Source organism: Mastigoproctus giganteus, chromosome 11 (genome assembly GCF_048544385.1).
Source record: "Mastigoproctus giganteus isolate SK-2022 chromosome 11, ASM4854438v1, whole genome shotgun sequence".
Classification (NCBI taxonomy): domain Eukaryota; kingdom Metazoa; phylum Arthropoda; class Arachnida; order Uropygi; family Thelyphonidae; genus Mastigoproctus; species Mastigoproctus giganteus.
Window position 1 is genome coordinate 173,824,106 of NC_143585.1, and position 24,314 is coordinate 173,848,419.

Genomic DNA, 24,314 nt, shown 5'->3' on the forward strand with positions numbered 1-24,314 from the left:
TGAAGTGACAACAGAACCATCTGGTTTGGAAAGAGGTAGGAGCAGAGATGGGCAAAAGTTGTAGCCAATAGCTTTGGCAAGAGACCAGAATGCTCGGCTACCATTAGGGCAAGAAGTAAGTTTTCTACTCTTAGCCTGTTCAAACTCTAGCTTGGACTGATTGATAACTGCTTTACAATTGTTGCGAGCTTTGGTGTAGGCAGAAAATGAAACTGAAGATTTAGAAACAAGCCAATTACGATATGCAATGTTCTCTTCTCTTGAACAGCCTTAGCACATTTATTGGAAAACCAAGGTTTAGATAAAGGACAAAATTTTAATGTGGAGTGTGGGATAAAGGATTCCATTCCTGCAAGAATAATTTCACTGACACGATCTGAGCAAACATTGACATCAGAAGTTTTGAAACAGTAATCTGACCAAGGAAAAGAAATCTCGCAGGTCATCCCATTTTGCATTCTTGTAATGTCAAACAATACGATCTTGGGAATAGCCATGAAATAAAGGCTCCATTGGAGAAGAGACAATCACTAAGTTGTGATCTGAGGTACCTCTCACTTCAACTGTGTACTGAGAAGGGTTGTTTGTGAGAAAAATATCAAGCGTGTTGGCTGAGTGCTTAGGATTGTCCAGTATTCTTGTAAGTAAATGAAAAATCTGTGCAAAGTCATTAGTAATTGCAAAAGCCTCAGGATCGTGACCAGCTGAGTCGGTGTGACTAGAAAACGGAAGCCAGCTGGCGTTGTGAACATTACATGTCCCTCAAAGGTGGGACAGCTTTTTCCCCTTTATTTACTATAGAATATTTAATTGTGAGTTAATGAAGACTTTAAATAAGGAAATGATTTCTATTTCAAGAAAGAGCACTAATTGAGAGCAGTGTGACAAGATGATTTTGTTTGGCATCTGGGGCCACGATGATAGGCCTTGTCATTCATTTTGGTACTGAAGAGGTTGTGCAAAGCTCATGTGGTAGAAATTTTCCTAAGTGTGGTTTGTACTATTTTTATAGGTACTGGATAGACATAAACTGAAGTGAGGCAAAAAAAGAATATTTGCTGATGTCATCGAAGCATTGTTAGTTGAGTTGGGAAACCAACAGCTAAGAGTGATACACATACTAATAGATTTCTAGAACCTGTACTCCATATAGCCAGGTGGTATCGAAGGCTTTTTCAATATCGAGATTAATCATGACTAGATGTATTCGCCTTGTGAAGGCAATATGGATGTTTGCTTCTGCTTTTATCATCACATCTAGCGTGGGTCAGTTCTTTCAAAACTCATACTGGCTACTGTTTAGTAAGTTGTTTGTTTTCTGGAACCACATTAGCCGCCTGTAAACCATTTTTTCCAGGACTTTTCCTAAACAACTAGTCAGTGAAATCGGCCTGTAGTTATGCAGAAAGGTACAATCCTTTCCTGACTTTGGGAAGGCTAGAACAATTGAGAGATGCCAGGAGAGTGGATAAGTATTTTCTAATAAAATTCGGTTGTAATATTTTCACAATTTTCTTTTTACTCTGTTGTCAAGTTGTTTTAACATTTTATAATAGACCCCATCTGGCCCAACATGCTACTGGGTGATTTATAGAGTGGCCCTAGAAATTCTGTTAATGTGAATGGCTGGTTGAATGGGTGTGAAACTGCCATAGAAAAATTAATCTTATGCTGTTCTGCAATTCTTTAATTCATTGAAAGGTTGGGTTATAGGTGGATATTGCTGATATGCTGACAAATGATTCCGCTAAGGCATTTGCTATTTCTCTAGGTGATGACAACTCTTTCTCTTCCAAATTTAGTATTGTAGTTGGGAACTGAACATATTTGCTATAGAGCATTTGAATTTTCCTCCAGATGATTCTGCTATTATCCTTATTTATACTTGAGGAAATGCTAATCCAGGTATTTTTCTTTGCTTTTCTTCTTATTTGGCAGAACTTGGCTTTCAGTCTTTTGAAGTTAATTAGGTTACTAGTTGTGGGGAATTTACGAAATAAATTCCAAGATCTATTTTTTTCCTGTTTGGCATGCATACAATCTTTATTCCACCAGTAGTTACTGTGTTTTCGTTTCCCTGGTAAAGATTTTGGTATTGCAATGGTAGCAGTTAGTAATATTTGACTAGTAATGTGTTCCGTGACATTTTCTATGGTCTGAGAATGTATTATATTATCATCTAACTGAACATGAGAGGCATATTCCCTCCAGTGTGCCCTATGGAATTTCCAAATGGAGCAACGTAATGAAGTGGAGTTTAGAGAATTGGCAAGTGATCACTGTTCGGTGGGTTTTCAAGAACAGACCACTCCATAATAGTATATATGGAGGGAGAACAAATTGAGAGATCTAATGCACTCATGGATCCAGTTTAAAAATGAATATAGATTGGCTTGCCAGTGTTTAAAAGGGTGAGTTGATAAGCATCAAGAAAGGATTCTATTAGCTTACCCCCTCTTGTCAATTGTTGGAGATCCCCACAGTAAATGATGTGCATTGAAATCTCTGAGCAAGCAGAACAGAGATGGTCGCGGTCTATTAGATTTTCTAGGTCATTTGAAGAGAATGAGAAATTAGGAGGGATATATATTGACGCTCTTAGCATTAGCATTAGCATTAGTAGAGGCATTTGATGCAAGAAAGCAAGCTTATGCAGAATCAGCCAAAAAAAAAAAAAAAAAAAACCACTCCCACTTCACCCCTCTGTTCTTTCAAAATACCTGTCCAGCTGAGCCTTAAACTTATTTTATTTAGGCTATCAACTTCCACGACAAGGGATGGAAGTCTGTTCCACCAACCAACCACTCGCTGGCTAAAGGCAAATTTCCGCACGTCTATCCTACATCTGTCTTTCCTCAATTTGAATTTATGCCCTCTCAGGTGATTATTCTGAGCGAGAGGAAGAATCCCATCAGCATTGAGCATGCTCAAACCATTCAATGCTTTATACACCTCTATCAGATCACCTCGCTGGTGCCTAGTCTCCAGACACTGTAATTTGCAAATCTTAAGCCTTTCTTCGTAAGAGCACCCCTTTGTTCCATTCACTAATCTTGTTGCCCTTCTCTGTACTCGTTCCAGCAGCTCTACATCCTTCTTGAAATGCCAATTACAATTACAATATGCACTGGCACTGCTTCAAAAGGAATCTGAAGAGCAATATGTTTCGATGGAATGTTGTTCCTAACAGGAATTGCCCCTCCTCCACGGATTGGTGAGTCTATACTCCTATCTCACCTGAAGATGGTGTAATTTTTAATGGTGGGATACACTCGTGCATTTAAGTAGGTTTCCTGCAGGGATATGCCTGCTAGATCATACCGGTCGATGAGATCATATAAATCATCTTTTGTATTGCGAAAGTCTCTACAATTCCATTGGAGGAATCTTTCCATTAAGTGGTTTTGTTGTTTATTTTTGTTTCTGACTGTTTTTTAGTTGAAACTTGCTTGTCGATCCAATTTCATTTTCTCCTTTGGAAAGTAGGGAAGTGTGATGTCCATCTCATCGGTCACATGACGTTCTAATATACTATCATTTGATTCACTGCGTTGGTCAACATCCATTCCCATTGAAACTGGTGGGTTCAACTATTTGTTGTGAAGGACACTGGAAGCAGAGAGAAAGGAACGTGCCAAATCAGCAACAGATATATTTGGAGGAACTGTAACATCTGTTTAGATACCTACTGACTGAAATTGTTTAGTGGCAGTGGCATATGTAAGCTTTGGTTCTGTTTTGATTATTTGTCTTCTTGCCTCTGAGTATGTGACTTTATTCTCGACTTTATACTTTTGGATTTTTTTTCCCTTGTTTCCATAATTTGCATATTTTGGAAAAAGCAGGGGACTACATTTACAGTTTGGGCAATGAGAAATAGCAGTGAATTCAGACTGATTATGATCCTCTGATCCACAATTAGGACATATTGCCTCACCTCTACGTGCAGTTTGGGAGCGTCCATATTTTTGGCCCTTATAGCACCTGATTGGATTTGGGATGTAAGGACGGACACAGCAATGAAGATAGCCTGCTTTAACAGATGTTGGTAGGACAGGAGAGCTAAAAGCAAGGATTATACTCCTTGTGGGAACAAGAATCCATCTTTCCAAGTTAGGATTCTCCTTGCTTGGATTACTTTTCATTCTCGAAGCTCTTGGAGTATTTCCTCCTCTAATACATTTAATAAGTCTCATTCTGCAATTACTCCCTTCAAGCAGTTTAGAGTGGCATGGAGAGTAACTTTTATTGGTTGTCCAAAGGTAGTCAGCTTTAATAACTTTTCAGAATGTTGAGATTTAATGGTCTCTGCCAGAATATCCCCAGACCAGAGTCGCCTTACCATTTTCGGTGAACCTGCAGCAGACTCAATACATTTCTGAACAAGGAATGGTGATAACGTACTCAGAGGCTGGTCTGAGAGAGAGTGCAGAATGAGGAATGATGGTATCTCCTCTTGAGGTGATGTGCTCAATGGCCCTAAAGGTGGATACATATTATTATCCATCTTTACTCCTTTCAGCAACGGGAGAGTGGATTTCTTCTCCCAGCTTACCGGTCCCGCCACGGGGAGGCAGGAGCAGTGCCGTTAGAGTGACCAAGCGGTATAAAAGTTAGTACGTTAATTTAAAGGAAAAAAGAAGGGTCTTTTTCCTTTCTGAAATTTACTTACGATTTGTAAGACTAAATTGCCTATTAATTAATGGAAGGTAAGAAAACTTTTATAAGTGAAACAGAACTATATCTTTGAGAAAACACTCTAGAAATCACTCAGAAATTTGCTTGATCACTATAATGCTTGGCACTCGGGGCCCATTGTTCTTCACACACATTTTTAATGATTAATTTGTAGTTTGTATACGACACTTGGTATAGTGTGTAATTTTCGTATTGGCCTGGGCACAATTTTAAATTCGGTATCTTTAAAGAATCTATTAAGCTGTTTGTGCCACTGTTCAACATATGGGACAGAAATAAAGTATTTTTTGATATTACTATTGTTGGTTGGTATAGTATTTTGTATCCTATCCTTAGCCTGTACCCTAATTCAGTTTATTTTGGCAAGGGGATAACTCCTGTTTAAGAACCTGCTAGTTAATATTTGTATTTTTGAGCCCAAAGCAGATTCCGTCGTTGAATATTTATAGGCATTTAGAAATTGATTAAAGATTATCGATCTTTTGTAGGTGAATGGGTGATAGCTATTATAATGTAGAAGTATACCAGTGTTTGTAGGTTTTCAATAGATGCTAAATTGGATTTTATTTGAGTCCTGAGTAAGCATGAAATTTAGAAAGTTTAATGACTTTGTATCCATATCCTTCCTTTCCAATGTAAATTTGAGTCTAGAATGAATATTATTAAACGAATGTAAAATGTCTTTGATAGTACTACTATCAGTAATAACTAGAACATCGTCTAAATACCTCCCATAGTATGTGATACAGGGTCGAAAAGGTGTCAAATGTATATTCTCAATCGTTGAGAGATAGATCTCTGACATTAAGCTGCTCAGGCTCAAACCCATTGGCAATCCAAAAATTTGTTTGTACACCTTGTCTTAAAAGGTGATATAGTTGGCCTCAACTAACAGTTTAATTAATTGAAAAATTTCCTTAATAAGTAGCTTTGTATAATTAATCGGTATCGAGTATATCATAGTACCGATGCGTGGACCTTTACGCGCATGTACGAAGACAAATAATCACTATTTAAGTTTCAGGTTCAACCCTATTCAGTAATTTTCGTTCCTGTGATCACGACATACGGTCGAAAAGTGTTGTCAGCTTCAGGAAGGAAAATCGTTTTGAATATTTTTGTTAGATTCTTTTTAATTTTTAATTGTGTTAAATTGATTTGAATTGTGTTAAATTGGTTTTTAATTATTTATTTTTTACTCTAATGTAAGTTTTCAATTTTTTCTTTTTAATTTCTGGATAGTATCATACAGAAGTGTTCTACGTACTATATCGAGGTAAACTCCTCTTATTATTTTACAAATATTAATATCAACGTAGAACGTATTGAGTATTACAGCTCTAATTTATACTATCTAGTTAAAAAATATTAAAAGAGTTTGAAAAGCAGTATCATTCAAGTGTCTTAGCATAACATAAAATATACCATCAGGGCCAGCTGCACTATTAGGTGTTCTGTTAAGAGATTCAGTTAACTTAGATATAGTAAAAGGCTGATTATATGGAAGAGAGAGACCGGTGTTTAATTTTAACTTTGTCTTTCCGCTGCCTTTTTATTTCGTCGGAATGGAGCCCCATATGAATTCGCTGATGAAATTTTGGAAAAAGCTTCAGCGAAAGCATTTGCTATGTCTTTGGGGGAAGATAGTTCCTGTCCATTACTGATCTATGGGGATCAGTAATGGACAGGAAGGATAACAATGTATATTTGCTATTCAGATGTTGGATTTCCCTCCAGTTTAATCTAGTATTGGTGTTTTTTGTTAAAGTGAAAGCGAACTGTATACAGGAATCTTTTTTGGCTTTCCTTCTTATTGTCGTGCTTTAGCATTAAGTTTCGTTATGTTATTTTAGTTTTTAGGAGCATTAGCAACTAAGGCCATATTGCTCCGAGATATGCGGTGTTCATTCCCTGACCTTTCCGCATCCTCCATATTTGGTGGTGACGGGCTCGAACCCCGGTCTAATCAAGAAGCGTGTGCTATGCACTGCTGCTCCTTCCCACCTGGCTACGGAGGCGCCGCATTAAGTTTCACATAATTTATAAGGTCAATAGTAATGGAAAAATAAAAGTGTGGAAAATAAAATATTCCAAGCTTTATTTTTTTCTTTTTTTGCTCTTTTACATTCATCATTCCCCCAGTAGTTTTTGTGCGTGCGTGGACAACTTCACAACTGAGGAATAGTTTTATCAGCTGCTGCTAGTACCTGTGTAGTGACATGGTGAGTGGCTTCATATATTGACAGATTCTGAATGACATGCTTATCTAAAGCTGTACTTAAGGAAAACTTTATCCAATTTGCCTTTGGGAATTTCCATCTTTTGCCAGTTCCGGATAGATGGAGATAGTTTGGAATCTAGAAATAATAGGAAGATAATTGCTATTATGTGGATTATCCAATACTGCCCAATGTATACTTTGGGCAGTATTGGGTACAGAGCAGGGGACCAGATAGTCAAATCTATGGCAGAAGTGTTCCTGTGGGAAAATGGTCATGAGTATGTGCACCGGTGTTCAGCAGAGTTAGATTGTGTGCATCCAGCAATGTTTGTATTAGTTGCCCTCCTTTATCTATATGTAGACTTCACCATAATGGATGGTGTCCATTAAAGTCACCCGTAAAACAAATAGGAGGGGGTATCAGGGCAAGGAGCTCATCAAAGTCTCTGGGTATATATGTTTGGTTTAGTGGAAGATAAATAGATACAAGAGAAAAAATTATTCCAAGTACTATTCTTACTGCAACAATTTCTAAATTAGTTTTTAAGGGGATTTGCCTAGATGGATTAGGAATGGATACTGAAACTGCTACACCTCCATGGGATGCAGTTGCTGTATTCCTGCCTGTACAAAGAATATTTCTTTATTCGGGGGTCACTTGTAGAGTTAAATATGTTTCCTGTAAAGATATTTAATGCCTATTGGATTGAAATCTCGGATTGGGTCATAAAGTTCATCTGTATTAATATGTGGTCCTCGACAATTCCATTGCAAAATGCACATCATTATTTAATTTTAGTGATAGGATAATCCAGTTGCTGTTTAGAGACAGTAGGCTTATAGCAATCAATTTTAATTTTATCTTTTTTAGGAAAGGAAGGCCGTCCAGTGTCCATATCATTGCCAATCAAATCATCGATATCAAGTGTACCAATCTGATTCATCCCCTTCATTTTAGAGTATACGTAAAGAAGTCTGCCATTTATCTCTACATCCTTTGCCAATGATTTCTCGTATTCTGCCTTCACTTGCCTAACCTCCTTTTGTGAATATATTACAGACCAGCTTATATTTACCATAGGATTCTATGTCTCCTGATAATTTATATGCATCCCATGCATATTTCTTCTGTGCCATGAGTCTCATTAGTTCATCCGATATCCATTTAGGCCTAAACCTTGAACAGGATTTCTTAGTTGGTATGAAAAGCCTAGTAGGTTCCAAGAATAATTCCTTGAATCCTTCCTATTTAGAATTTGCTCTTGGGAACATCATCAGTTGGTCCCACTGTACAGAATTTAACAACCGTCTGAGACCACTGTAGTCACCTTTCTCTTCATCCCACATACACTGTGATCCTTGCCACCAAGTGTTCCTTTATCTGCAGATTCTTAATGCATGATTAATCACCGCTAATAATTAGATCAAGAGTATTACTCCCTCTGGTTGCCACCCCGAACATGCTGCTGTAGATCGTCCAAAAAAAAAAAAAACCACAAAATTCTTGCTAGTGTGCAAGTGACCAATCCACAAGTTCCAGTCAATATTTGGAAAGTTAAAATCGCCTGTTATAAGACCATCTGATTTACTGACCCACTCTATTTCTCTGTACTGTTGTTCATTGTCCTCATCAGGAGCCATTAGGTCTATAACACACTCCTACCCTCAATTTGCTTTCCCAGTGCTTATGTCATACCAAACTGACTCAACATTGCACTGACCACCAAAGTCAACTGACAATGAGAGCCAGGTTTTATGTGTTTCTTAACTAACAGTGTATCCCTTCCTCCCTTCTTATCCTATCTATCCTTTCTGTATACATTTTACTCCCCAAATTTTGATTCTGCATTCTTTATATCTTTGTTTTGTGACACCACACTGATATTCGTGGCTTTTCTTTACCATGGGGTTTTGGTAGTGGTAGGGTGCTTAGATGTATGAATATATGAGGTAGCTGGCTGTGTTTTTTGGGTGGACTTTTGTGAATGCAATATATAGTATGCAATCATTAGGAATAGCCCTCTTGATAGTGTGTTCATCTCATTTTACATATAGATGGTGGACTTCTGGCCATAAGAAGACTTCCCACTATTTATGGTTAGATTCATTTTCTGGCCTACTAATAGGAGGCATTTAGCTCTGTTTTTAGTTTTTAGATTTCTTTTTCATCCTTCCACTTCTGGCATGAGTTCTCTCCTTGGCAATTTACGCAGATTGGTTTGGAAGCTGAACATTTCTGGCTCTCATTGTCTGTTGCAACACATCAAGCATGGTAGGGTAATGACCACAAGCTGTTTGTGAGTTGCTGAATTTTAGACATCTAAAACTCCTCAGTTTGTTTGAAATTTAATGTCCTCACCGGGCAGTTTAAGTAGGCTACTTTGATGGAGCTTGGAGGATATGGGGTGTGGAACATTAAGCTGGAGGAGGAGGAAGAAGGGTGACACCTTCTTCTTCCTTCATCATCCTTCTTCCAGATGAAGAATGGTGACGTCTTCTTGATTGACTGCTCTCTGCTGCAATGGAGAATTAGCAAAACTAGTGGTGAGGGTGGTGTGTCCTCAGTTCTTCCCCCTTTTTACGGAGGTGTTTACAGTGCTGTAAAATCGATAAGGAAGGGCCTCTTTGGGGTCCCCAGAAGAAAGAGAATTTATATTACTCATAGGAGTAAAATAAATATTTCAGATGACCTAAGTACCTCGTCCACCATGGAGCTTTTGAGGGGATGGCCACTCGTGAACCAGCAGGTACTGTACATGAATGGGTTGCCAAATTTACTTAGGAGCATCATACCTACATTTCCAACAAGTCTTGACTCTGTCCCAGTACCAAAGGGAGGGATATTTATTAGAATGCAGTTAACCCTAGCAGTAAGAACCACTTGCCGTTTGATCCATTTCAACAAGAGGAGGACCCAACCTGGTGAGGTACTCCTCTTGTTGAAGCAGGGGCCAAAGTGACTATTACAGTTGGGCTTCTCACCCACCAGGACCCCTCCCTCCCTTTGCAAGTTTCCACTGGTCACAGCTCATGGCTGAACATGCTGGATTCCAATGTAATCCTGGAACCAAGGTATGGGTGTTGGATTCCAGTGATGCTAATGTGGATAGCCAGCAACGTCACTGGGTGGTCGCTTCACCAAGTACAGGTGCCCACATTGAGGAGGAGTTAGTGATGGTTTATGTGAATACCGAATACTATGGGCAGAGGTTCCTAAACATTTATACCTTATGTCCCTTTAAAATTCATAAATTTCACTTTGTAAGGATTGTGGCATATTTAGAACAAGTGCAAATAAACAGATATGACATAAAATTTAGCTATGAATATGCATACTTTTATAAATTAATATATACTTCAATATATTTAACCTCAAATAAATAAATTACGAATAAAATATCCATAAAAGAAATAAATAAAAAATGCTTTGTACCTATATTTCAATATTTATCAAATATGTATCAAATACATTTTTTACACAATTCATCTCCTAGTACAGATATTCATTAATCTAAAAGTGTCAAACAAAAAGTGCTTACTTTTCTGAATTATTAGTCCTTACTTCATCTGGACGGTAATCTTCAAACCTGAGCAATCCACTTCTCGTTGCTACAAATGTTGTTGTTATCCCATACGTCTTTATCATACTCTCCCTGAAAAAAACCACACCTAATACAGTCACTCTGAATTTCTTAATAGTGGAATTTTATATTCTTTCTAAAATTTTAGGAAAAAAAATTTTACCAGTTCACATGTTAGGTAGGATGATGTGTTGAACTTTAAATAAATATCACAAAAGCAGTACATTCTGGAATATTATTTAAAATATTCTGACAGAATTCTGAAACAACATTACAAAAGAGAAACCCTCGAAACATTAAAAATTTTTCTGAATACATGTATTTCAAATTTTAAATATTATAATTAGCATTAGCATTAGCATTAGTAGAGGCATACGATGCAAGAAAGCAAGCTTATTCAGCATCAGCCCAAAAAAAAAAAAAAAAAACCCTCTCCCATTTCACCCCTCCGTTCGTTCGAAATACCTGTCCAGTTGAGCTTTAAATTTGTTTAGGCTATCAACTTCAACAACAAGTGATGGAAGTCGGTTCCACCAACCAACCACCCGCTGGCCAAAGGCAAATTTCCGCACATCTATCCGACATCCGTCCTTCCTCAATTTGAATTTATGCCCTCTGAGGTGATTATTCTGAGAAAGATGAAGAATCCCATTGGCATTGAGCATGCTCAAACCATTCAAAGCCTTATACACCTCTATCAGATCACCTCGCCGGTGCCTAGTCTCCAGACTCTGTAATTTGCAAAACTTAAGCCTTTCTTCGTAAGAGCAACCCTTTGTTCCATTTACTAATCTTGTTGCCCTTCTCTGTACCCGTTCCAGCAGCTCTACATCCTTCTTGAAATGAGGCCTCCAGACCTGTATACAGTACTCAAGATGTGGCCTAACCATTGCCATATACAAGGGAATAATCACCTCCTTATCCCTGCTAGAAAAATTCCTGTATATCATTGACAAGACACCATGAGCTACTCTTGCAGCTCGTCTGCACTGCTCAGAGAACTTCATATCTCCCTGCACAATTACCCCCAGGTCCTTTTCATTCTCCACCACTGTCAGTGTGGTACCGCAGAGTTGATACGTTGCTCTGGGGTTACTGTTTCCCATATGCAGTACTTTACATTTGTCAATGTTAAACTTCATTTGCCACCTCTCAGCCCATCTGTTCAACCTTTCCAGATCCTGTTGCAGCAGCATAGCGTCAGTAGTGTCCTTGACGACCCTGCCAACCTTTGTATCATCTGCAAACTTGGACATTAAACTTGATATCCCATCATCAATATCATTCATAAACACCGAAAACAACAACGGACCCAACACTGAACCTTGAGGAACTCCACTAATAACATTAGTCCACGTTGAGCAGTGTCCATTGATTACCACTGGACACTGCTCAACGTGGACTAATGTCCACGTTGAGCAGTGTCCAGTGGTAATCAATTATACAGGATAATGCTACATATAAAAGGAACAGTTATACATATGAAAGGAGCAGTTATACAGGATAATGCTACATATAAAAGGAAAGATTTCTTATAACAAATATTTTAAAGTTACTTATTTCAGTGCACATTTATAAATAAAATTATATTTAAAAATAATTAAATTTTAAATATAATGATTTAATAAATTAACTGATCTGAAGTAAATTAAGTGTTCAGAATTTGTGGCTAAACATTTTCAAAATGTTTACACACAAATGATCCAAAATCTGAAATGGATAAAATCACTATACTACTCTAATACTCGTGACAGATTAAGGTTGAGAAGATGGAAGATCATTGTTCAAAGTCAACTGGATATTATGCATATGGTAATTTTCAGGAAATACTAATGAAGGAAGAATTGATTGATTACAGGGGAACCACTGTAAGAGATCAGCAGCAATGACATTCAGTTGGTAAAAAAAAGTAGGAGCCCCATAAAGGATGGCTAAGTGTAGGTAATGAAACAAGTAGTAGTAGAAACGGCAAATGACGTAAGAAAGCAAGCTTATATAGCATCAGCCAAAAAAAAAAAAAAAAAAAAATAGTTGTCCATATGAAGCGATTTATAGCTGTGATTTGGAATGTGGGTACAAACAGCACTTTTGAGACTACACAAGCAACTCATCCTTTGCTTTGTTTCTTGCCAATACGTTCAAGGTCCAAGCAGACTTGCTTAACAAGTACAGGTTTCAAGTACAAGTAATGTTGAAAAAAATTCGCTAGTTGGGGTTAAATTTGAAGAGTCTGCAATTCTGCACAGGCACAATAGGAGTGAGGATATGAGACAGCCTTGTCAATCAATTCAGCCCTAGAAAGATTATGCAAGGCTCATGGGGGAGAATTTTCCTCAGTGTGGTCTGTGCTTGTTAAGAGGCGAGATACACTTAAATGGAAAGGGTGCAAGAATATTTGCTGATGCTATCGAGGCGGTGTTTGGTGGGTTGGAAAATTGCTAGCTTGAGGGATTCACAGACTAACAGATTAACATTAGCCACAGGTAGAGATGAAAGTGATTCTTGCACTGTTCCTATTGGAAAAAGCAACAACCTAGAAAGCACGGTGCTGAGGTTTTCAAGGACTTCTGGGAGTCACCATGGAACAAGTAAATACTTGGGTTGTGTTAGGATAACTAAGAGTAAGAATAGGCGCATGTACACCAATGCTAGGAATATGGTAAATAAATTAGATGAATTTGAGGTGTGTGTGAAGACATCAAAGGAGAATATTGTTGGGATATCAGAGATGTGGTGTCACACAGAGGTAAGGAAGAGAGAATTGGAATTTGGGGAGTAAGATGTGTACAGAAAGGATAGAAGGGGGTGGGTGATGCTGTTAGTTAAGAAACACAAAATCTAAGGAAGTGCATCCAGTTGACATGGGTGGACAACACAGTGTTGAGTCAGTTTGATTTAAAATTGACTCACTGGGAAAGCAAAGTTGAGAGTAGGAGTGTGTTATAGGCCTAATGACTCTGATGAGTACAATGAGCAACTGTACAGAGAAACAGAATGGACTAGTTATTATTATTATTATTAGCCATATGGTACAAGAAAGCCTGAGGCTTATGCTGGACCAGGCAAAAAAAAAAATAAAAATTTCCGAGTTACCCCCTGTGTGTGTGTGTGTGTGTGTGTGTGTGAGAGAGAGAGAGAGAGAGAGAGAGAGAGAGAGAGAGAGAGAGAGAGAGAGAGAGAGAGAGAGAAGTAGAAAGGCATCACCAAGAAAGAAGAATGATGATATCCAGCTCAGGACCCTGGGTTTGCAAGCCCATACTCACCAGATGTGAGCCCCCGGTTGTTGTTGTTATTATTATTTTTGGTGCAAGGGCTGCTCAGGCCATATTGTGCCTATCACTGATGTGGAAAAAACTCATGATGACTGCTATGCGAACAGTCAGAACTGATCATATAAGTTTATCCATTAGCGAAAGGAGAAAATTCTATGGGGTTGACATTATTATTTATGATATGACAGAGCTTCAAAGATTCTTTAAGATTAGGAAGAAAACTGAATGAGAGTTGCCGTGCATGTGAGAACATGGTGCATTCAACAAGAATGTGCTTCATTGGGAGTTGAGAATTGTTGTGTGTACACTGTGGAGGATTGTTGCTTGTGAGGAGAAATAGGTGAGTAATGTGACTGTGACTGTGACCAATTCTTGCTCTGGCTAGGATTACTTCTTCCTTTCTGTTTTCCTGGAAGCTAGAGGCCCATAACTGTGGATCTGGTTTTAGCATTAGTAGAGGCATATGATGCAAGAAAGCAACCTTATTCAGCATCAGCCAAAAAACAGAAAAAAAAACACCACTCCCATTTCACCCCTCCATTCATTCGAAATACCTGTCCAGCTGAGCCTTAAATTTGTTTAGGCTATCAACTTCCACGACAAGAGATGGAAGTCTGTTCCACCTACCAACCACCCGCTGGCTAAAGGCAAATTTCCGCACATCTATCCTACATCTGTCTTTCCTCAATTTCAATTTATGCCCTCTCAGGTGATTATTCTGAGCAAGAGGAAGAATCCCATCGGCATTGAGCATGCTCAAACCATTCAAGGCCTTATACACCTCTATCAGATCACCTCGCTGGTGCCTAGTCTCCAGACACTGTAATTTGCAAAACTTAAGCCTTTCTTCGTAAGAGCACCCCCTTGTTCCATTCACTAATCTTGTTGCCCTTCTCTGTACTCGTTCCAGCAGCTCTACATCCTTCTTGAAATAAGGCCTACAGGCCTGTATACAGTACTCTAGGTGTGGCCTGACCATTGCCTTATACAAGGGAATAATCACCTCCTTATCCCTGCTAGAAAAATTCCTATATATCATTGACAATACACCATGAGCTACTCTTGCAGCCCGTCTGCACTGCTCAGAGAACTTCATATCTGCCTGCACAACCACCCCCAGGTCCCTTTCATTCTCTATCACTGTCAGTGTAGTACCACAGAGTTGATATGTTGCTCTGGGGTTGCTGTTTCCCATATGTAGTACTTTACATTTGTCAATTTTAAACTTCATTTGCCACCTCTCAGCCCATCTGCTCAACCTTTCCAGATCCTGTTGCAGCAGCAGCATAGTGTCAGTAGTGTCCTTGACAACCCTGCCAACCTTCATATCGTCTGCAAACTTGGACATTAAGCTTGATATACCATCATCAATATCATTTATAAATACAGAGAACAATAAAGGACCCAATACTGAACCCTGAGGGACTCCACTAATAACATTAGTCCACAATGAGCAGTGTCCATTGATTACCACTCTCTGTCTTCTCCCCCTCAACCACCACTTTATCCATAGCAGCAATTTGCCTCCAATGCCACACTAAGATAAAGCAGAAACAATTCTGGAGATCCATCCAGAGGATGAAATAGACACAAAAGCAATTTTCCCAAAAATAGCTGAAATTAAAAGTGACTGCGTCAAACAGAATGTTTAAAAAACAGACACTCAGCTACTTCATCTAAATCTAAACAATGGATAACATAGTCCAATGGAATTGCAGATGCTTTCACAGCAATACTGATGACATCCAGAAAATAATTAAAAAGTCATAATCCAATTGGCATCTGTTTACAGGAGACATATTTAACTCCTCAGGTATCTCTCTCGATCATAAATTATACTCTTTTCCGACAAGATAGACCAATTACAAATAAAGCTCATAGTGGGATTGCTATTCTCATAGATTCACAAGTCCCTTGCAGATGCATTCCTTTATAAACCTCTATTGAAGCTGTTGCTACACGAATAGCTATTGGAGTCAACATAACACTTGATGAGAATACATGATGAGAGCCTTGTCAATCAGTTTGGCCCTGGAGGGAATGTGCAAGGCTCAAGGGGTAGAATTTTTTTCAGCTTGGTCTGTACTTTTTAACAGGAGAGACTGCTTCTACACGGATGGGATACGCTTAAACAGAAAGGGTGCAAAAATATTTGCTGATGTTATCGAGGCAATGTTAGTTGGGTCGGAAACTGCTAGCTTTGGGGGATTCACAGACTGAAAGGTTAAAAGTAGTCACAGGCAGAGGTGAAGGTGATTCTTGCACAACTTCTATTAGAATAAGTAGAGACCTGGAGCGAGGGGGTGCTGGGGGTTTCAGGAACTGATGGCAGTCATCATGAAACAGGTGGGTATATGGGATGTGTTAGGGTAACTAATAATAAGGATAGGTACATATATACTTGCATGTATATCAATGCTAGAAGTATAGTAAATAAGAAGTATAGTAAATAAATTTGATGAATTTGAGGTATTGCTCAAAACATCAAAGGCGGATATTGTTGGGATCGCCGAGACGTGGTGTCACACAGATATAAGGGATGCAGAACTGGAATTTGGGGAGTACAACGTCTACAGAAAGGATAGACAGGATAGGAAGGGGGGAGGGGTTATGCTATTAGTTAAGAAACACATAAAAACCAAGGAAGTGAAGCCAGTCGACATCGCTGGACAGGGCAATGTCGAGTCAGTTTGGTGTGACATAAGCATTGGGAGATCAAAATTGAGAGTAGGAGTGTGCTATAGGCCTAATGACTCTGATGAGTATAATAAGAAACTGTACAGGGAAATAGAGTGGGCCAGTAAATCAGAGAGTCTTATAATGGGAGATTTTAATTTCCCAGATATTGACTGGAATTTGGGGGCTGGTCACTCACACACTAGTAGGGCTTTTGTGGATTTATTGGATGATTGTTTTCTACATCAGCATGTTCGGGAGGCAACTAGTGGGAGTAATACTCTTGGTTTGATTATCAGCAGTGATTCTTCATGCATTAAGAATCTGCAGATAAATGAACCACTAGGTGGCAGTGATCACAGTGTGCTGAAGTGGGATTTACTCAAAGAGGTAACTACCATTAGGGGTAAAGGGAAGGGTTATTGCTTCCGTAAAGGTGACTATGATGGACTGAGACAGTATTTAAATTCAATACAGTGGGACCAACTGATGATGTTACCAACAGCAAATTCAAAATGGGAAGCATTCAAAGAATTAATCTTGGAAGCTACTAGGCTTTACATACCAACTAAGAAATATTGTTCAAGGTTTAGGCCAAAATGAACTAATGAGGCATATGGCAGAGAAGAAAAATGCATGGGATACTTACTAATTAACACATGACACAGAAGCCTATGATAGATACAAGTTGATATGCAACCAAGTTACAAAGGAGGTTAGGCAGGCGAAGGCAGATTACGAGAAATCCTTGGCAAGGGATGCAAAGAAAAACAGCAAAGAGTTCTTTACTTATGTAAACTCTAGAAGGAAGGGGATGAATCAGATTGGTCCACTTGATATTGATGGGTCAACTGTTGATGACCCTGCTCAGGTAGCTAACAAACTAAATGAATATTTTGCATCGACATTCACACATGAGGAGTTATTCAGTGAGGGGAATGCCAGAGGTGTATTCAACTCTAGCAGTAAGCTAGAGAATCTTGAAATAACTGGGAGTAAAGTGGAGGAGAAACTGTTGAAGATAAACACAAGAAAGGCACCCAGGGTGGATGGGATCTATCCAGTTATATTAAAGGAGGCAGCAAAGGAAGTAAGCAAACCCTTAGCCATAATTATGAGAGCTTCCTTGGACTCAGGGGAGGTACCCATAGACTGGAAATGTGCAAATGTGACCCCAATTCACAAAGGAGGATCAAAGGCTGACACAAGTAATTATAGACCTGTGAGCTTAACTTCTGTTCCAGGAAAATTAATGGAGGCACTGGTTAAAGAAGCACTGCAGGATAATTTAGACAAGACTTCAGTTATAGCTCGGACACAGCATGGTTTTGTTAAGGGGAAGTCTTGCCTGACCAATTTGATTGGATATTATGATTTTTTTTTTTTTTTTTATGAGAACCCCAAACACGAGAGGTATTAGAACCTATAGTACTTAGTACCGTGCTTGGGTTGGAGGTTGAGAAGATGAAAGAAGATATTTGTTGACATTGGACTTGAACTTCTATAGATTGTAATTTTCAGGAAATACGTATGAAGGAAGGTTGTTCCAGAAAACGGCAGTTGAATGAATAAATGAGGAAGATGAAAAGTTCGTTCTGTGGGTTTGAAGTTGGACAGTAAATGGATGTTGGCTGGTGGCGGCACGTGTTCGGACTGTTTTGAAAGAGAGAGCGGGAATTATAGAAGCCAATTCAGAAGAACAGTGCCCATGGAAGTATCTGTAGAAGAGGCATGCAGCAGAAACACTACGTCTATGTGAAAGCGAGTGGAGAGACTCTGTTAGAGATGAATCATTAATTAACCTAACTGCCCTCTTCTGAATGGAATCAAGAAGCCTGAGAGAGGTTTTGGGGGCACCACCCCAGATGTGGGAACAATATTCCATGGCAGGACGGATTTGCGATTTATACAGAGTGAGCAGCTGTTTGGAAGAAAAGTAACGCCGAGAGCGAAAGAGAAAACCAAGTTTTTTAGATACAGAGGAAGCAATATTTGTAATGTGCTTGTGCCAAGAGAGATTAGAAGTCAGGGTAATCCCCAAAAGAGATATATCATTTTGCCTAGAAATCGGAGTGTCACTAATGATGAGCATAGGAGCAGAAGAATCCTTTTTGCGAGATATAAGACAAGACTGAGTTTTAGAAGGGTTGAAATCAACCAAGTTGTCTTTGCCCCACTGGAGAATTACCTGAAGATCGGTATTTAAGGAATTGGTAGCAGATTTTCGAGAACGTGAAGCTGATTGAGCAGGACAAGGTTTCTCAAAATGGAAAGTTGAATGCAATGTGCTATCATCAGCAAAACTATGGATAGGATTTCCGGTCAATGGAAGAAGGTCATTGATATACAAGAGGAAAAGAGTGGGGGAAAGAACTGAACCTTGGGGGACACCGGCATTAGTGGAGAAGTTAGAAGACAAAGAGCCATCTACCATCACCCTCAGTGAGCGATCAGAGAGAAAACTGGATAACCAATTACTAAAAACAGTTGGCAAACCATAAGATGGAAGCTTGTTTAGAAGACCTTTATGCCAAACACGATCAAAAGCCTTTGAGATGTCAAGAGCAACTACTTGTGTTTCACCGAACCTTTCCATTGATTTAGTCCATAAATGGGTAACATAAGCCAGAATATCACCAGTGGATCGACACTGACGGAATCCATACTGGCGATCGTTGATCAGACGGAAGGTTTCTAGGTAGTTTAAGAGTTGGCGGTTAATTGATTTCTCCATTACTTTAGAAAGAGTAGAAGTAATTGCAATGGGACGATATTTGGATGGGAGGGATTTGTCACCTTTTTTAGGAACTGGCTGGATATGAGCAAATTTCCAAGCAGAAGGAAAAACACCTTTGGAATAAGAAAGTGAAAAAAGGCGGCAAAGAATAGGAGTAAGTTCGGGAGCACAAGTTTTGAGAACAAGTGGAGAAATACCATCAGGACCTGGAGCTTTCTTAGCATCAAGATTCATCAAAATCCTTCTGATATCCTTTTGACGGAAGACCACAGGAGGCATTGAATGGAGCCTGTTAGGAATGGTGGGAGGTGTTTTACCAAGATCATTAATACATGAGCTGGAAGAAAAATGGGATGCTAGCAGGTCAGCTTTATCCTTGGCTGAAGTGACAACAGAACCATCTGGTTTGGACAGAGGTGGGAGCAGAGATGGGCAAAAGTTGCGGCCAATAGCTTTGGCAAGAGACCAGAATGCTCGGCTACCATTAGGGCAAGAAGCAAGTTTTCTACTCTTAGCCTGTTCAAACTCTAGTTTGGACTGATTAATAACTGCTTTACAATTGTTGCGAGCTTTGGTGTAGGCAGAAAATGAAACCGAAGAATTAGAAACAAGCCAATTACGATATGCAACATTCTTCTCTTGGACAGCCTTAGCACATTTATTGGAAAACCAAGGTTTAGATAAAGGACGAGATTTTAAAGTGGAGTGTGGGATAAAGGATTCCATTCCTGCAAGAATAATTTCACTGACACGATCTGAGCAAACGTTGACATCAGAAGTTTTGAAACAGTAATCAGACCAAGGAAAAGAAGAAAAGAAGTCTCGCAGGTCATCCCATTTTGCATTCTTGTAATGCCAAACAATACGAGGTTGGGAATAGCCATGAGATAAAGGTTCCATTGGAGAAGAGACAATCACCAAGTTGTGATCTGAAGTGCCTAAAGGACCTCTCACTTCGACCTTGTACTTAGAAGGGTTGTTTGTGAGAAAAAGATCAAGCGTATTGGCTGTATGATTAGGATTGTCCGGTATTCTTGTAGGTAAATGAACAATCTGTGCTAGGTCATTAGTAATTGCAAAAGCCTCAGCATCTCGACCTGCTGGGTCGGTGTGACTAGAAAATGGAAGCCAGCTAGAGTTGTGAATGTTAAAATCACCAAGGAAAATTACCTCACTGTTAGGAAAGTTAGACTGGAGAAAGTCAAGTTGCAAAGAGAGGAAGTCAAAGAGCTCCAAGTGATTAGTGGAGTTGGGAGAACGGTAGAGACAACAGATGAATTTGACACAATGAGGTAGAGAGATTTTAAGCCAGAGAAGATCAAAGAGAGGAGATTCCAAATTGCCAAGTCTCTGACAGGGAATATCAGAACGGACATATGCACAAGAACCACCTTTGAGGCGAAAGGAATCATACAGCAAATAATTTGGACATCTGAGATGAGAAGTAGTTGAATCAACTGATAACTGAGATTCAGTCAGAAAAAGTACATGGGGTTTGGAAGACTGCAAGTGGAAATGGACATCGTTGAGATTGGAATTAAGACCACGTATATTTGTGAAATGAATTAGGAAGTCCTTGGGAGGTTTAGATCTTTTCGCAGATAAGCTTGCTCTATTATTTTGACAATTCATGGTGTATTCAATAGTAAGAAAAAGTGGGTGGGACATGCTGTATGAAGGAATGAAATTTTTGGATATGGCGTACATGTGGTAAGAATATACCCAGATCCTTGACATAACGTGGCCTCGACAATGCTCCCCGCATACACACTACTCGGACTCCCTCCAGTCACTATCTGGCAGAGTAGAGGTAGCAAGATTATACACTAGCTGATCCGGAAGCCTCCTAGAGAGTTACCAGTAGGTCTGGTCCGGTGTACTAACTAGCGGCCGGCCTGCGAAAACCGTTTTAGAGCTGTACCCTCGAAATGTAAGGAATATTGGATCTCGCCACGACGTTCATCATAACCTCAAAAGTCATCAATCATACTGCATGATGGAAGAGATAGGGAAGGGTTGGCTGGAACTTAGCTCTAGAGACTAAACATGGGTTCCACCACTTCAAGCCTCCAATAAGCAAAGTGGTGGTATTTCACCGGTTGATGTGAGTCATCTACCACCTAGTACTGCCTGGTAACATAGAGGGGCGGCGTTCCTCCATGTGGTGTGGGCGCCACACCTCGACCCCTGCTTACGTTGGTTCACACCTGGGTGGTCACCCACCATGTACTTGTGCATGGAGGTTATACCCAGGATTACTAACAGTCCCACCATCGTGAAGGTGCAAGCAGAGGATTTGGCTGTCATAGACCGTCCGGACTTCGCCGAAATTGGGTCCACTTGACTTAAGTGTCACCCGAATATCAGTTCCATCAGCGTTTTAGACTCCCAGGTAGCAAGAACAGCTTGTCTGGCATATCTGAGAGAATGTCGGTGACAACCTCAAGGACCAACCTCAGTCACAAAAGAACTGGATGCATGGAATAGCTTTGATATTATATACTTGGATCTTAGAAAGGCTTTTGATACTGTTGCACATGGAAGACTGCTACACAAATTGGAGCAGTGTGACATTGGAGGCAAATTGCTGCTATGGATAAAGGGGTGGTTGAGGGGGAGAAGACAGAGAGTGGTAATCAATGGACACTGCTGATCGTGGACTAATGTTATTAGTGGAGTCCCTCAGGGCTCAGTGTTGGGTCCATTATTGTTTTCTGTATTTATAAATGATATTGATGATGGTATATCAAGCTTAATGCCCAAGTTTGCAGACGATACAAAGGTTGGCAGGGTTGTCAAGGACACTACTGACACTATGCTGCTGCAACAGGATCTGGAAAGGTTGAGCAGATGGGCTGAGAGGTGGCAAATGAATTTTAACATTGACAAATGTAAAGTACTACACATGGGAAACAGCAACCCCAGAGCAACGTATCAACTCTGTGGTACTACACTGACAGTGGTAGAGAATGAAAGGGACTTGGGGGTGGTTGTGCAGGCAGATATGAAGTTCTCTGAGCAGTGCAGACGGGCTGCAAGAGTAGCTCATGGAGTATTGTCAATGATATACAGGAATTTTTCCAGCAGGGATAAGGAGGTGATTATTCCCTTGTATAAGGCAATGGTCAGGCCACACCTAGAGTACTGTATACAGGTCTGGAGACCTCATTTCAAGAAGGATGTAGAGCTGCTGGAACGAGTACAGAGAAGGGCAACAAGATTAGTGAATGGAACAAAGGGGTGCTCTTACGAAGAAAGGCTTAAGTTTTGTAAATTACAGTGTCTGGAGACTAGGCACCAGCGAGGTGATCTGATAGAGGTGTATAAAGCCTTGAATGGTTTGAGCATGCTCAATGCTGATGGGATTCTTCCTCTAGCTCAGAATAATCACCTGAGAGGGCATAAATTCAAATTGAGGAAAGATAGATGTAGGATAGACGTGCGGAAATTTGCCTTTAGCCAGCGGGTGGTTGGTTGGTGGAACAGACTTCCATCCCTTGTAGTGGAGGTTGATAGCCTAAATAAGTTTAAGGCTCAGCTGGACAGGTATTTTGAACGAACAGAGGGGTGAAGTGGAAGTGGGTTTTTTTTTTTTTTTTTTGGCTGATGCTGCATAAGCTTGCTTCTTGCATCAAATGCCTCTACTAATGCTAATGCTAATCCCCGTGAGTTATTAGAATCCTATAACCACTATGTATGTGGTAAAACTCTCCACGAGCTAAGCGGATTACTATGAGGTGAGTGCTGAAAATTAAGCTAAGCTATACATACGATCTAGTTAAGATATTTCCATATTGCTTCTTGATTGGTTTCCTCACTTGAAATTTTCTTCGCTTTCACCTGAGCATCATCGGCTGAGTGATTTATCCTTAACCATGTTTTCACTGTAGAAGTAGGATCCCATTCCTTTAGAGGTAGGCCGATTAGACTAATAGTCATTGTGTTTGATATACAGTAATACCCTGACTTACGCTACCCTGACTTATGCGAACTTGGAGTTACACGGTTCTTGATTTTTTCGATTGGTGTATATCTAAAATTAGCTTACCAGTGATTTGGAAGTCAAATCATAAAACTTGGGTGACAGTTTCCGTTTTTGAGGACTGGTTTGGTCACCACTTCATACCCGAAGTCGAACGTTATTGCAAGTCTAAACAGATTCCATTTAAAGTGATGCTTCTTATTGACAATGCACCCGGTCACCCTCCTACCACCCTAATTAATTTCGACCGACGTGTGAAAGTTGTGTTTTTGCCTCCAAACACAACCAGCTTGCTTCAACTGATGGACCAGGGAGTCATCAAAACATTCAAGGCTTACTACACGAGGTGTTCGTTTGCACATCTGAATGAAGCTATGAGACAAAATAGTGAGATATCTGTTAAAGACTTTTGGAAACAATTCAATGTTCTAGATGCCGTAAGAATAATTGAAGAATCTTGGGATGAACTTCACAAAAAAACATTGAATGGTGTCTGGAAGTAACTTTGTCCATTTTTTTTTCAAAACCGAGACGAAAACAACGCCAGAAACTGATCATGTCACTCATGTGATAGAAGAAGTTGTTAATCTTGCCAGGCAGTTAGATTTGGAAGTCAACGGTGATGATGTCAACAAGCTGTTGGATTCACATAGTCAGGAGCTAACAATGAATGAGCTCATAGAGATGCGTGAGCAAAACGTCACTGAAGTATATGACACTTCAAACCCAGTTCCACCAGAAAAGCACATGACAATTGCAAGCTTGGCAGAAGGTCTCAGCTCAATTGAAAAGGGCTTAAAAATTTTAGAAAACAGACTCCAACGAAGAATGCGTTATATCTACAAAGCAAGGAATAAAAAAATTATTAGCTTGCTACAAAGAAATTCGACATGAAAAAAAGAAAGTGCTGTGTCGTCAGATGAATTTGTTAGATTTTATGAAGCCATCGACATCGAAATAACTTTTTTACGTAACTCATTTATTTTTTTAATACATATTTTGTATTAATATGTATAAAGAACTGCAATTCTATTAAATATTTTTCTTCTAAACTAGTGTTTTTGTTAGTCCTTGGTCCCAATTAAACAAAATATATATGTATTTATATCCAAAGTTGTACCCTGACTTACGCAAATTCGACTTAAGT

The 24,314-nt window shown here is 39.5% G+C and overlaps 1 protein-coding gene across 2 annotated transcripts in view; it reads right to left on the reverse strand.

The window, feature by feature from the left end:
* LOC150078580 (voltage-dependent calcium channel subunit alpha-2/delta-3-like) overlaps window positions 1-24,314 on the reverse strand; it is a 1,140,037-nt gene that overhangs the window by 293,104 nt on the left and 822,619 nt on the right. For both annotated transcript variants that reach the window (XM_090384275.1, XM_090384274.1), the window contains one exon: window positions 10,459-10,572. In XM_090384275.1, coding sequence (XP_090240401.1) covers window positions 10,459-10,572 — 114 coding nt within the window. The remainder of the gene's footprint in view (window positions 1-10,458; window positions 10,573-24,314) is intronic.